Source organism: Brachycentrus maculatus, unplaced genomic scaffold (assembly GCF_059751285.1).
Source record: "Brachycentrus maculatus isolate JH-2025_06_01 unplaced genomic scaffold, ASM5975128v1 h1tg000102l, whole genome shotgun sequence".
In the NCBI taxonomy this organism is placed as follows: Eukaryota; Metazoa; Arthropoda; class Insecta; order Trichoptera; family Brachycentridae; genus Brachycentrus; species Brachycentrus maculatus.
The window spans coordinates 2,403,418-2,418,870 of NW_028280856.1; the positions used below are offsets into that span (position 1 = coordinate 2,403,418).

The window sequence follows — 15,453 nt, forward strand, 5'->3', positions numbered from 1 at the left end:
AATAAAATGTCACTCCCTAAGAAAAGCTCTCCTCAGTCCAACATAGATGGCTGTTTTGAACTCATATGTATTTGTCATGAGATTGATCAATAAATCTAGGAGTTTTAAAATTTTGATTAGTGTGGTTATCAATCATGGGTAGAAAGGTGAATGTTTCCCCTGCTTATAGCTGCAGGTCATAAGCCCTGTAAATACTTGGACATTCATATTCTTCTTCATCTATGTTGAGATGTCAACAAAATGTACAAAAATAACTCCTAAGTGGAGAAACCCAGCCACAATTAGTGAACAAGTTTTGGACACACTCAAAATGTTAATTATTATTACTTCTCATGGTTAAAAGTTCAGACCCATTAGTCTGTTTTATCTCCTATGAGATATCGTCTGTTATATTGAATACACTTCACTTAGAATAAAAAGGTTATTAGTTATATTAAAATACTGATTGAAACACATTTTTTCAAGTAAGATATCAAGGAATGTATTATCATACAAATAAAATTTTATAAGCAATAATTATATTGAATGAGCGTTGAATTGATGAGCGTCATTAGCAGTAGTGAAATACAAAAAAAACAAAACGCTACAAGAAATTTGAGTATTTCAGATATTTTGTGGTTGAACAAAACTCTCACTTGAATCGCGTATTTACGGTTAGGTACTGCATCCTAATATCGTGTTTTGTAAACCATTTTTAGATATGTTTAAAATTAATGTTGTGGCGTTTCAAGGTGAAATTATTGATTTTAAATTAATAAATTACTAAATATAAATAATCATTTATTGAAATGTTTTTATAAGGGTTGCTAAATGAGGCGATGTTATTCTAAGTGATCGAATATGTACTAAAGTAATGTGGTGAAATAAACAATGTACGTCAAATTTTAAAAAAAAAATATAGATGTACATCTGTTTAGATATCTTAAAGAAATTAAAGAATTTATGAAACTTTATATGAAACTCTCTTTATCATTCTTCGTTCGATCACACAAAATGAACGATGACTGATAATGAGATTGTTATTTTACCATCCACTATGATAACAATGCTTATAAAATACAATTGGCAACTTTTTATGCTAAGTTTATCACTGAACATTTTTATTGTCTTTAATAATAAAAAAAATATTTATATATATTCATTCGAATGAAGAGATAATATCTTGAGCTTTACTTTTGATGGTCAATTACTTCATAGAGTTTCGTACACTTATTTTTGTTGACATATAATGAAGTATTTTTTGAAATTATAAATCAATCTAGAGCAAATACGTTTTTGTGAACCACGTTTTTATTAGGATAGTCCATATATACAATTTTTAATTATGTAGATAAAATGAAGAAAAATTAACCTTCTCTGAAAACCTTCAAGCAACGTTTGAAATGTTTCCTTGATACCTAACATATCCATCACATAATTTCTTCACAATACTGTAATTACATAATAATTCATACTGCAACTGATAATAATGTATGTTTTATTAATTTTATGTGTATATGTGTTTAAGTACTACCACTCCTTCCAAAACTAGACCACTATTAAAAGCCTCTTTTTGGTAAGTTGGAAGATTGATTCAGCTTTAAAACGAATATTCTTTACAGAAGCTCAATTTTGCCGATTTTATTTGAATGGCCTCAAATATCAAGTTTCAATCTAAATTTATGTCGATAATAGGCGCCGCTAGCTGCGGTATTAGAACCAACTTTTATTTTTTAGTTCCATATTACCGTGTTCCAATTTTCCTGGTTTTTCACTATGCGTCTGATGTTTTATTTATTTTTATTTTTTATAATTATTGTGCAGCAAGTATCCAAGAGATTGACAATAATTGTTTTTACCGCATCTGGACCGCGTGTAGTGAAGATCTTTGGCTTTTTTAGCGTACATACAAATGCCAAAAATAAAAATAAAAATGCGGCATAAAGGTTCCACCACACTTGGTAACATTACACATAACTTCGCAAAAACTCATCGCGAAAAACGATCATAACACGTTAATATGCTTCTTGATATGAGTAATTTCAGTTTAGAAAAAGATTTTTTTTTAAAGAAAATATGAAATTCGTAAACCGTTTTTGCGATTTTTTTTTCGATCTTACCATAAATCAAAAAAATATTCATTTCGTCATTAGATTTATTCAATTTATTTTCGGCTGGACGATTCTATATTTTTTGTGTTAATAATATCATGATTTTTTTCAGATTTTTACTATTAATTTTGAGATCATTGCTCGTTATATTGGTAATAATAAATTAATTATTAATTACACACTTAACACACATTAATTACTTAAGAAATTTTCTCTTTTTGTAAATGTTACAAAAATTGTATATCGGTTTATTTTTCTAAGTCACAATTTTCTTTGTATTTTCACCTTTTGATCTGTATTAACATTAATAAATTCAAAAGCGTTATTTTATGTGGAAATAGTTGAAAAAAATATTCATATTAATACCTCCCGGGAAATGAACCAGAGACTCGATGTTTTTTACAGATCATTTTTTTTTTAATTAAAACTAGTAATTAGATTGTATTTTTCTATTGAAAAAAAAAGTTTTTTGAATGTTTGTCTCACTTATGTAACTACAAATATTTCAATGATTTAGATTTAGTGTTTAACCCTGATTATCGCAAGGTTCTTGTCAAAACCGGTTGGAGAAAAGTACAAATAAAAAGAGGTTAAAAACAAATAAGTTTTTTTTAATAAAGTTATTTTAAAAATGTACAAATATATTTTAAGCTTTTGAATGTAATGTGTGTATTGAACTTAATGTAATCCTCCATATTTCCCGACGTTGCAGCGTTTAGTTTTATTTCAATCATTAAAACGTTCACTCGCGTGTGAACTTAGCTTAAATATTTGAAATCTGAATTTGATGAGATGATAAGTGCGGCTAATACTTAATATAAGATTCGTCCGAAAAAAAACAGCGGGAACATTAAAAATCTCATTGCTGAGTCATTTCTCTATTGTCATTTTTTATTCACCTCTTTCCGCGAGCGCCCGCCAATCTAACTCTTATTACTCTCGTTGCTATCAGTATATAAACACCGCAGGCCGCTGCACACCATCATTCGGTTGTGAGCATCCACAGAGGAGTCAAGTCTTCCGTTCAGTGCAGTGCAACATTCCAAGATGACTTGGAAGCAGAAAGTTATCATCGCCGCTTTGGCAGTCCTGGTCGTAGTTCAAAACGCTTCGGCCGCGGCAACGAAGGAACCATCCTACCAAAATGGCATCGATTCAACCCCTCAGCAAACGAAAGACAGCGCCGAAGTATTCACGAAGCGATCGCTGGCTAAGGACTGCGACAGCAACTACAGCCCTACTTGTTTAAAATTAGACATAGTCTCCTTCATCGAAAGGATGTCCGAAAACCCTGACTACAGCATTCTTCCTGGATTATCAGTGGTCAAAGAAACCAAAGGAAACAACCAAAAGACCGCTGAAGTCGTGGCCGATTTAGCAAGGAGCTTCCCCAACGATCCTGAGAAGAGGCTTGACTCCTTCCTGATGTACAAACTGAGCTCTTATCTGGACAGCCACGCTCTGAGGATGAAGCTTGTCGATGATGGCGCGATTGAGAAGTTAGGGGAGGCTAGGAAAGGAGGCGGTGGATTTGGGGGTGGCGGCGGCGGCGGCGGCGGAAAGAAGGGAGGAATGGGAGGACTGATGGCAGCTGCCTTGATGATGAAAGGTACATACTATTTTTTTTTTAAATCTTTATATAGCTTCTAAAACGTCGCAAAGAGTACATCAGACAGGATTTTGAAAATAACGAAGCAAAATTTAAGAATTTCATAAGGTTGTGAGTAAAATATTGTATCACAATTATATCGTATTTAAGCATAATTTTAAATAGGCTTGTATTTCAAAATGATACGAAACATATACTAAAAACCTAATAATATATGATAAAATTAAAATCATATATTTTTTTACAAAATATGATTTATGACTTGATTTTAATTTCTATATACAAGATAATTTCATTTTTATTTGCAAACATGCGTTGGTATAGAAAAATATATGTGAAGTAGTCGATTTAAATCAAAAGACTTTATTTAAGAAAAAGATTCTGTTCTATTTCTTCTTCATCTTACCATTATGGCACCCAATGGTGCATAAGGCACTGCATCATAAACGTAGTATTTTGATCGTTACTTACATAAAGGTTAGGTGATCACTCCTACACTTCAGGTACCAGTCCAGGGTTATATTGAATAAATATTAGAGTGAAATATTACTTTTATTTATTTGACCCCTCCCCCTGGGAATCGAACCCGGGACATCCAGTACGGTATCCAAGTGTGCTGATCATTACACTACGGAGGCGGCCAAAAGATCATATTACCCTGATGAAATTGTAAACATAATTTCTTGTAATTTTTTCCAGTCTGAACTCTGATAATCTCGTTTTGATGTGTGGTACAATCAAACATCTCATCAATTTGATATTAGATACATCAAAATCACTATGATTGATGTTCGTCAGATATGATCACAAAATGGCTACAAAAGCTTTCCATGCGTAAAAATATAATTGTGGCAATTTTGTACCGGCTTACATTGTCATCTGAACTACATTTTCCAACAACGATAACCTTTCTTTTTTACTACATGGATCTTTGAGTCAATAGACTGAAACGCGTCGTCAATTGATTTTTCTCTGGCAGATATTAATTTATGCACATATGTAGGACGCTGAGCGAGAATTGCGTAAGATAAATGTTTTCCAATACATTGGAACAATAACGTCATGTGAAGATCTGATCAATACAGATCATTACTACATATTGTACGTTTACACGTAAAAGTCATCACTCTTAACCCTATTCTCATAAAAAAACGTAATAATTTATTTTGACATGTTAGGCCAAGCTTCGAAACTTTTCAGGGATTCTTCTCACTCTCATACGCACCCAATGCTGCATAGGGCACTGCTTAAAATTAATGCAATGTTAAGTAGTTCATAAATTATATGGAGGCAAGGAAATCAATCTTACGTTTTAGATCTCGTTGAGGGTAATACTTATTTTTATTATGACCCTCCTGGGAATTGAACCCGGGATCTCTATCACGGTACCCAAATATGGTTACCACTTTTGACGTGAACCAATTTGTAACCCCTTAATCTTGTTATTCAAATACTTGAAAGTGGTCAGGTCAGGAGTCAGAATAATCGGCGGATCGGAATAAGATGATGCGTGAATATGGGAAAGGCGAAGATGTGTCAAGACAGATTAGTGTGGCGTTCTATCCTCTCTGCTTCTTCCTTCGGAGAAACGGCGTGATGTTTAGTTGGTTGATTAGTCAAATCTAGAATATTTTAACAATAACTGACTTACTGATCAATTCATTTTAACCCTCATCCAAACCAAACGGTGCTGAGGGACCTGCATAACATCGACGTATTGTTTTTTTTATCGTTAATTACCCAGAATCAAGGTGATATATCCTGCGTTCAAGTACTACTTCAAGGTTATAATAAATTAAAATAAAATTTATAAAATCACTTATAGTTATTTTGACCTCCGGGAATCAAACCCTGAACTTCCAGCATGGTAACCAAATGCTCTAACCACTACTCTAAGGAGGCGGAGAAGAACTTTTTCAAATATTTAACCACTGAGATATTTTAAAACATGTATCTTGGGTCAGGACAATTATTACAGCAGCATCCAAACGACATTATACCACTACCTTTGAAATATTCGTTCACTTATTTGGCTCTACAATTATTGAAGTTTAATTGCATACATACTAGAATGCCCTGAATGATGTCTTGCCAAAGCAAAGAGTTTCTCATCAGCAGAGTTAAGACTTCATATTTCTACCAATGACTTTTCTGTCTTCCACTTTTCTTATCATTCTTTCCTGGTATTCCACTTTTTTGCTTGTCATCAATTGTTTTTCTGACTTTACCTAGACTCTTAATTCATTCACCTTCACCTTCTTTGCAGGTCTTTAATTAACCTTGACTTCCAGTTTTTACCATCCAAAAATATTCTCTTACAATTTTTAACGACTGACATACGGTTTTTTTTATTATTTCATGCTCACTGTCGGCCATGACTTAAGAAAGAAAAAATTGTAAATTTCACACATTTCTAATGTGTTATATTGATTGTTTATTTTAACAGATGGCTCTGCCATAAAGATACAAAAGTTGTTGAAAAAAAACATTTTTTTAAATCTGTTGCAGTTAAATAAACGCACGCGCGTATTCGCATGAAATGTTATGTCAATATTTCAAAGCAATGAATTACTTTAGAAGGTTTGATATTTCGGAGAAACTAACCCTTCGTTTTTATTTATACAGGTGATTATTTTATACAATACGTTTATACAGTACGAATCTTTTAAATTCCTTTTAAAAAAATATTGTGATTAAATATTGGAAGCGCCGGATCATCAAAAAATATCGTTAATCAAATAACAAAAATGAGACAATTTTCAAACAATTTCTCGAAACTTAAAAATTCTGTATTTTTGGAATAACCATTATTTCATCAAAAACAAGAAAATATTCTTGTTTCTTTTAGCCAAAAATATAATTTAATAAAAAGTTTTTGTTTTTTTTTTGTACTTAGCTGAAAATTAAATCCATCTCACGAATGGTGGTACCATAGACGTACAAAGTAATTGTAGTTATGTATAATTAAATGCAAATTTTTGGAAAGTCCCAAATTGATAAGAAGAAATTCTTGTTCAAAATGCATAAAAACGTATAATTATTTTGATATGAATTCAAAGACCATAACAATTCTCCTCCCTCAATTGAAAACACAAAAATTTTGATTGAAATGTATTAAATACATTTATCAAACTGGTACATAACATTTCGCTCACTCCTTTCAACAACGTCATATATCAAAAAACTTTATTTTTCAGGAGATCGTTTTTTAGGTTTAAAAATATCAAGCCACTTATTTAACTTTTTAATGTGCAACAGATCTTTTTAGGTAAAACATTAATGTTTTTCATCCATTTGAAAAATATAAAGTATATTTTTAAAAAAATAATTAAACAATACCTGTAGCGGGTAAATATTAAATTAAAAATGTGCCGCTTTTTCTGGGATATACATAGTACATTTTCTGGGCATTCCGAAAGCATGCACAACTGAAAATTGACGATTTTTGATATTTGACGTAGTTGAAAGGAGTGAGCGATATGTACACAACACGTATACTCACGAGTATGTACTACAATAAATAAATCACATTAGTGCCTTGGATCATAAATGCACTAATTTATGGTCCAGTGCAAAATTTTCAATTATAATACTGTTAAATATGTAAATAAACATATCCGAATAATAACACCGTAAAATACCTCAAACAAAGATGAAGAAAACTTAGGATGTCTGGAAATTGACAGAAACTATTGCCTGTCATCGGCTAATTTTAGTAATCACTTTATACACGTATAACATTCACCAATTTCCCCCTGATTGACAACCATCCGACTCAAATTTAACTAGCTAATTAACCTAACCTAACCATCACGCCGCTTCCCCGCAGTGGTAGGCAGAGAAAATAGAACGCCACACCAATCCTTATTTGCAAGCATTCTTTGCCTCTTCCACTTTCATACATCTCCTCATACGTACGCAACGATTATTTTGACTCCTGACCCGACCGCTTTCAAGTGTTTGACAAACCTGATCCTGCCAAGTTTTCCTCGGTCTTTCTCTACTTTTTTTTCCTAAACGATAGATGTTTCATCTCGATTTTTGACACTTTTAATATTGATATGTTATTTTGAAATTTGTCATCATTGAAATTTGGTGATTAGCCTTACACTCATTTAAATAGTTTACTGAAAATACGCTTTATACTAGCTTCAAGGAAAGGTATCGAACCCAAAACCTCTCAAGAGTAGCCAAACACGCTGACAACTACGTTGGTGAAAAAAACTTATAAATCAAGGTTGTAGTTTAGGTTCAAGGTTACTCATGTATGGAATTTAGTAGCTGTGTTCATCTAATTTAAAAAAATAAATATGTCATGTGTAAATTTTTATGCACTTAATGTAACATCTCGACCACATTATTTTATGATACCTTGTCGTATAATTTGTTTCGCCATGTCTAGACATTATCAAACAAATGTACGTACGATTAAAAAGCTACACGTTGATGAGCATGATTGATAACGAGAGATGATAACATCCGCGGCAGTGCACTAATCATACGTTTGTTTTAATATAATAATGAAAATAACACCATATTGCTACAGTTCAAGTCATATTATGAATCTCGCATCTTTAATTAGATTTTTTTTTTATAAAATAAAACAACTTTGTTTTAACCAATTTTTATAGGTACACTTTTTCCAACTGGTTTCGACAAGAACCTTGTCATCATCAGGGTTTATGTACTTATTATAAAACATTGAAATACTCATAGTTAGGTTATAGTAAATTACTTTAATTAAATTATTTTATTTTTTCCTGACAGTACGTAAGCTTTATGTTTGTTGAGAGGTGTATTTGGATTTTTAATTTTTTTTTTTGCAAAACGTTAAAAAATACATAATTCTTACCATCTCCTGCATTCTATTTTAAAATATCTTTTTTAACTCTACCTTTATTTTTCTTTCTTACAACTATTGTATATCTTTCTATTTTTTTCCTTTTCAATGTTCATATTTCTTCTAGATGCATGTAGTTGGAAATACCAGGTATTTTATGAAACGGGTTTTAATTATCATCAGTAGGGAATGTTTTTTTTTTCATTTCTTCACCAAATTAGTCATTACTATATAATGTTTTGTATACGGCCTTTGAGATTTATTTATCTGGTAACATCACATTAAATTTATGAAAATGAGTTTGCGAACATGAAAACTCTTTACAGCCGGTCTTATTTGAGTACTCATACAATTGATATTTAACATTTCTTTGTTTCTCTTTTCCCTTTTTCGCACCAAATGGTGAAAAGGGCACTGCATCCTATTGACGCATTGATTGTTAATTACATAACGTAGGATGATCAGGTACCAGTCTCGGGTGATATTATATTAATATTTGAGTGAAAAAAAAAACACAAATATTTATTTGAACTCCCCCTAGAATCAATCCTGGGACCTCCAACCAGATAGATAAACACTAATCTATTCAAAAATGAACAAGATTATGACAAACACAAAAAGTTGAAAACCAAGAACAAAAGAAACAAAAATAAATAATAAAATATACATTTAAAAAAAAGCATACAAATGAAAAATAAAGAATACTAAAAAAAGAAAACGAATTTCTTTACGATTAATGAAAAATACTATATTGTAATAGCTAAACTATATAGATATAAAATCAATTATTTAAATAACACAATATTTCACAACAATTTGAGTGTGTTCAAACAAAACTCTGATTTATACTTGTTCACAAATCATAATTTTCTCCACTTAGGGGTTATTTTTACATTCTGACAACTCAAAATAGATCAAAATAGAAGTATTTACAATAAAACAGTAAGTTGTAACTTCCTCTCCAAACATTTACGTCAAATCCGATGGTAAAAGCAGTAATTACAGGGCCGAACCGCATCAATTCCTTTTATCTTAAAAATCACCTTCACATTTTGGCCCAGATCACGAAAATATTTGGTTGTAATTACGCGAGCACTTTGCTCCCAATCCCTGACGCACTCGGCCACAATCACACATGAAGCGATGCGTAAAAAGTGACCAAGATCTGACGAAACTCCTTTTACTCTGGTCGTATTATTCAGTGGTCCTAAACCTTTTCATCGCCGCGGACCCGTCAACGTTTGATAATTTTACCGCGGCCCGCTGAGGGGGACTGACGTAGATGACGTATGTTTTGAATAAGTCCAAATACTTGCTCAAAAATCTGGATTATCACCAATTATAGGAGTTATTTTTTGACATCTCAAGAAAGATGAAGAAGAATATAAGTCTGAGTATTTACGGGGCTTAAGACCATCATAGACTGGTTTAAGTAATCACTTTACACACGTGTAACATTCAACAATACTGCCCATGATTGACAACTACACTACTCAAATTCTCGGAAGTTCTATATATGTACGAATATGAACCAATTTCGAAACATTGTTATTGAATTACTAAAATTTCACTTGACACACCTACATATAAGTAAGATGAAAGAAGCTTTTTATTGAGCAGAAACTCTATCATTTGTAAGTGAGGTCCAAATTCTGGATCATAATGATATACATGGATTATAATGACATAAGATAATTTTCTCAGAAAACTAAAAAACAATTATTTTTTTTATAATTTGACGTAAAAGAATTTATTAGAAATTTTTTTAAAAGGAATTATTGTTATTTAATATTGGGTATGTTCAACTTTTTCAACGTATTTTTTATTTGATTCACGGACCGGTGCTAGTTCGCGGCCCGAGGGTTGGGGACCCCTGGTATAATTGACCAGGTGTATTCTAGCGAACCGAAGGCAATCTCACGATACATAAAGAAGACAAAAAGTAAAAAAGCAATCCATTTTAACCTACATTTTCAAACGTAATTTTGTCATACCAAACAACACTCGAGTTAATTTAGTGCCTTCGTTTTGCTTCGCCTTGAACTTCACAACGAATCAAGTTCAATTTTTTTGTTAACCTTTTCGTATGTGTTATTTGCGTAACGAAAATTTTAGTGTAAATATTTTATATTTTGTAAATTAAAAGCATTGATAACGTTGTGGTATAGTAATATAACACTCTTCTTATCATTCATCGTTTAGTTTGTGTAATACCACTTTTATAAAAGTGGCATTACACAAAGTAAACGATGATGATAAGGAGAGTGTTATAAATATATTATTTCACTATATTTTTATTCTTTAACCACTGTTTGCATTAGTGTATAGGTCACAGCATTGAATTGATGTGGTTTTAACTTTTTTTCTTTGAATCCAACATAGATGGCTGTTGTGTACTCATATGTACCGAATCATGAAATTGATCAATATATATAGGAGTTCCAAAAATTTTACTAGTGTAGTTGTCAGTTATGGGTGACGTGGCACGTGTGTGAATTTTAAATTAATCGTATGACGCGAAATAACGAAATTATTTATAATTCTACTAAATTTCATTACTTTTTTAATGCCGTATTTACCATTGAGATGTAAATAATTGGAATAATTTGTAGGCAGAACGCTTATTTTATTAAATCAAACGGACTGTTTTATTTACTAAGCGTAATATGGATAATCCATCAAATCAATCGGAAAAAACTTTTTTTTCAAATGTGAAGCTTTTTCTTTTATGAAAATAACATTTTTATAAACTACATTTAATTGATGTGCACATTTTTTTTTAATAATATTTATTTTTATGTATTCATTTGCAAAAGGGTTAATAGTACATTTAAATTACTCTCTGCGGTTGTTTTAAGTCAAGTGTAATGTCGAAGTATCAGTTGCCACAGGAAATGAGAGGCAAAACATTATTTACACACGAGCTATAATCGTGAGACAATAATAACAATAGTAACAAAACCGATCTTCACAAATGCAAATACATAAAATGAACTAACATACATACTAGTCATAATATCAGTAAAATTGACTTCTACACTGATGATCAAAATAATGCGCCCATTAAACTATGATAATGCCATGTCGTTGTTACATATTGAATAAGTACTTCATAGAGTATTGTGAATTATACGTTCGCCGTCAGTTAAATATTCGCATTTCAAGAAAATCCTTTTTTTTTTCAAAACAAAGAATTTAAATGATCATCATTTTTTTCTGATTTATTCTTCTAAATGATTTGAGTGACAAGATTATTTTTATTTGTTTATTCACCTTTTCAAGGGATTAATTTGGATGAGTTTTTTAGTACGTTTAGTCAATATTACTGCCGATAAATTGAATGTTTAGCTGATGCACCATCTATTACTTAAGTAATACATAAATCAATTATTGTTTTTTTTTATAATAACAGTCAAAAACCTTAGAAAAATAAAAAATAAACAACTGAAAAAGTAAAAATATTCTACAAGAAATATTATTTTTAAGATGCTTACAGAAAGAATTGGCAAAAGAAGGATGAAAGTTAACTGAATGCAGTTTAAATCCGATTTCTCATACGAATGTGCGGTGAAACGATGTACGATAGATGTTCGAATAATGTTATAAGGAAAGAATGCAAGACATTATGAATAAAATGAAGAAAAATAGGTTTTTATGGTTTGGACATGTGTATCGAATGAGTGAAGAAAGAACGGTTAAACAAATTTATGAGGTGAACGTGGTTAGTAGTAGAGGCAGAGAAAACTGAGGAAAACTTGGCATGATCAAGTCATTCAAATACTTGAAAGTAGTCAGGTCAGGAGTCGGAATAATCAGCGTGTATGTATGGTTGTCGGAACAGGTGAAGACTGTATGCAAGGATAGATTGGTGTGGCGTTCTATACTCTCTGCCTACCCCTTTGTAGAAGCGGTATGATGCTTTTTTTCAGTTTGAGTTCTAGGGATCTTGCATCCCTTATGTCACTGCAACCATATTAGGTCTATTGTGACCGTGGTATGATGGTTAGTAAGTAATATTAAATGCAGTAAAGCTTAAAATATTCAAACTTAAAAATATACACCAAATTATTTTTACGAGTATTTTAATTTTGTCAGCAGTGTCATTAAGTAAATGTACATTTTGTTTTAAAAAAATTTAAAATATTTGGTTTTTAAATAATTTTAATGTAGATACTAAACAACCTGTTCAAACCACTTTGATTTAATGGTTTTTAAATATAGGACAATTACATTTTTTGTTACGCACAATCTCCAGCAGCGAGCGCCTTTGTACATATACTAGACACGTGTAAAATGTTAATATAATACTACTTTGTTTTTACGATGTGACTGTTCAATAATTGGATCACAGATATTGCGTTAATTTATTGAGTATCAGCTCACGATGTTTTAATCTGCTCTGTATCTACCCGACCAAAAATAATTATTTATATACCGTTAAATTAGTATGTGGGACACATTTGTTTAGCTACCAAATCTGAAATATGACTGTTAAATTCGCATTTCGGCTGTGCTTATTATTTTTTGACTAGTTCACAAAATGCGAAAATGATTCATTTTCAAAACAAAAGTTTTCAATACATTATTTTCACTTGTAATGCTGCCAATCAAATTTAAGAAATCAAAAGAACAATTAAAAAAAAACCACTAGGTAAAATCAAAATAATAGGCATAGTCCATAATTTGAACATAGTTCCTTTAAATAAACAAACAGGGAATTTTTAAACTAAACTGATGAATATTTTGTATTACAGTCATTATATTTTTGAATTCAGATTTTATGTATTGAAATTTTTGCGATACTGTTATAAAGATATTTTTCATTAAATTAATGGTCCGCCTCCGTAATGTAGTCAGCATATTTGGCTACCGCACTGGAGGTCCCGGGTTATATTCCCAGGAGGGATAAAGTAATATATTATAAATATAATTGGAAATTTCACTCTTGTATTTATTTTTTATTATCCTGGACTGTTAACTAAAGTATAGGGCTGATCACCTTGCCTTCATGCGATATCCTAAAAAAATACAGAACATTTCAGGAATACAAAACATGGTATTCTCCTTACGAAGGATAACCGTTCCCTTGTTAAGTCAACTATAGACTATGAGATAGATATCGGGTTAACTAGATGACCCAATGAGGGAATAAAATTCCAATACCGATAGTTGTGAAGTAGAGTTTTCAAATAATATTACACAAAGTTAATTATGAATAATAAGGAGAGTGTTTTTGTTATAAAGTAAGGTGGTGGAAAATTATCAGAAAATGATTGCTAGTTCTTAGACTTTGGTTTATTCCATAATTAAGTCAGTAGGTAGCTCTAAGTGAGTGACTACTTTCTGGAAGAGACTAATCTAGAATGAACTTACCAGACTATACGGGTATCTACACAATTGTAGCTATTTTGTTGTCACCACTGTGACACCAAAATACCAAATTTATTTTTCCTTTTCATAAAGTTAAAAATTGTTCTTAAATACAAAATATACAAATCATGAATTAAGAACAATTCGGCTGTCAAAACTCAAAACACAGTAAGGGACGTTTTTTTTGTAGTACGTTTTTTTGCATTTTTAGACTAAGTAGATTCTACTCTTATTATTTTGGACTAGTCCAAAAATGAAAAAAAAAGTACAACAAAAAAATGTCCCTTACTGTGTTTTAATTTTGGACAGCCGAATCGATGTGATGTTAGGTTATTTAAAAACCATGTTGTGACATCCAATTGAGCTGAAGCATGTTTTGATTTTTCTTTTACTCAGGAACCTTGGGAGCTCTTGGAATGGGAGCACTGGCTATGCTGGCCGGAAAGGCCTTGATGACCGCTTTGATGTCTCTGATGCTCTCCGCCATCATTGGCCTCAAGTCGCTGACCTCTGGAGGCCACAAATCCACCACGTACGAGATTGTGACCAAACCTATCTACTCCCAGAGCCACAGCCACTCTTCGAGCCACGAGGACGTCCACGGAGGTCACTCCGGATACGGCCACTCAGGATACGGCAGGTCGATGAACATCGAGCTTCCTCAGCACCTCAAGAAGGAATAATACCAGACAAGCAAAATAATACAAATATTTACAATGTCATTCACAGTATTACAATTTAGTCTCTTGAAGATCAGGTTATCAGAATTATGACGGTTAATTTTTGATCTATACTAACTTGACACGTTTTTTTTCATTAACACATAAAAATCCTCCTTTATATTTTTTATGTTTTTTTTCTTGAATTCTCTTATTTAGACGATTTTTTTTCTTGTGTTTTTTTATTGTTGTATTTTTCTTTCTTACTTAGACGTGATAATCTGATTTCAAGAGAGAAAGTTAATTTATTATTAGTACTAATTGAAGCGAATTGGACGAGGCACTTTAATTTATTTAATTAGAAATCAGTTTCCATTTTTCCCATTGAGATTAATAATTTATTGTAAATAAGATTCGTAATTAAGATATTTATTATCACTGTTACCATTTTTTGTTTGTTTTTGTTCGTTATTATTTTTTCTTGTTTTCTCTTACCGTTTGCTTAACTGCAACGATGATGTTTTCTTTTTGTTTCTTCAGTCATTCTTTTTTATTTTCTTTTGTATATTTTTTTGTTATTTTAATATTTCTGTAAAAAGACACTTTTTGTATTTTTTCCGTTTTTTTCTAGTCTGTGTTCATTTTTATTTTGACTTAGTTTTTTTTTATTTTATTATAATTTAGTTTTTTTTTGTTGCTATATTTTTTGTTTACCAATTCTCCTGTGATTTTATTTTGCTTTAATATTTTCAGTTTTTTTATTTTCTTTTTTTTTCATTTTTTTATTTTATTTTTGTTTCCTGTTTTTGTTTTATTTATGTTTCCGCCGAATAAAATATATCGAAAAAAATATTCTTTTATTTCTATCAATTTATTTTCAATCAT

The 15,453-nt window shown here is 31.2% G+C and overlaps 1 protein-coding gene across 1 annotated transcript; it reads left to right on the top strand.

The window, feature by feature from the left end:
* The first annotated feature begins 3,130 nt into the window (after nucleotides 1-3,130).
* On the top strand, nucleotides 3,131-15,238 carry Osi16 (DUF1676 domain-containing protein Osi16). Its single transcript, XM_088258725.1, has 2 exons — nucleotides 3,131-3,699; nucleotides 14,306-15,238. The coding sequence occupies exons 1-2, from the start codon at nucleotides 3,138-3,140 to the stop codon at nucleotides 14,590-14,592; spliced, it is 849 nt and encodes a 282-aa protein (XP_088114851.1). The 5' UTR covers nucleotides 3,131-3,137; the 3' UTR covers nucleotides 14,593-15,238.
* Nucleotides 15,239-15,453: the final 215 nt, after the last annotated feature.

Excerpts from the sequence above, each read along its gene's own strand:
- Osi16 (XM_088258725.1), top strand. The coding sequence starts at position 3,138 with ATGACTTGGAAGCAGAAAGTTATCATCGCCGCTTTGGCAGTCCTGGTC. Across the intron at positions 3,700-14,305 it reads AGCTGCCTTGATGATGAAAG|GAACCTTGGGAGCTCTTGGA; the intron begins GTACATACTATT and ends TCTTTTACTCAG.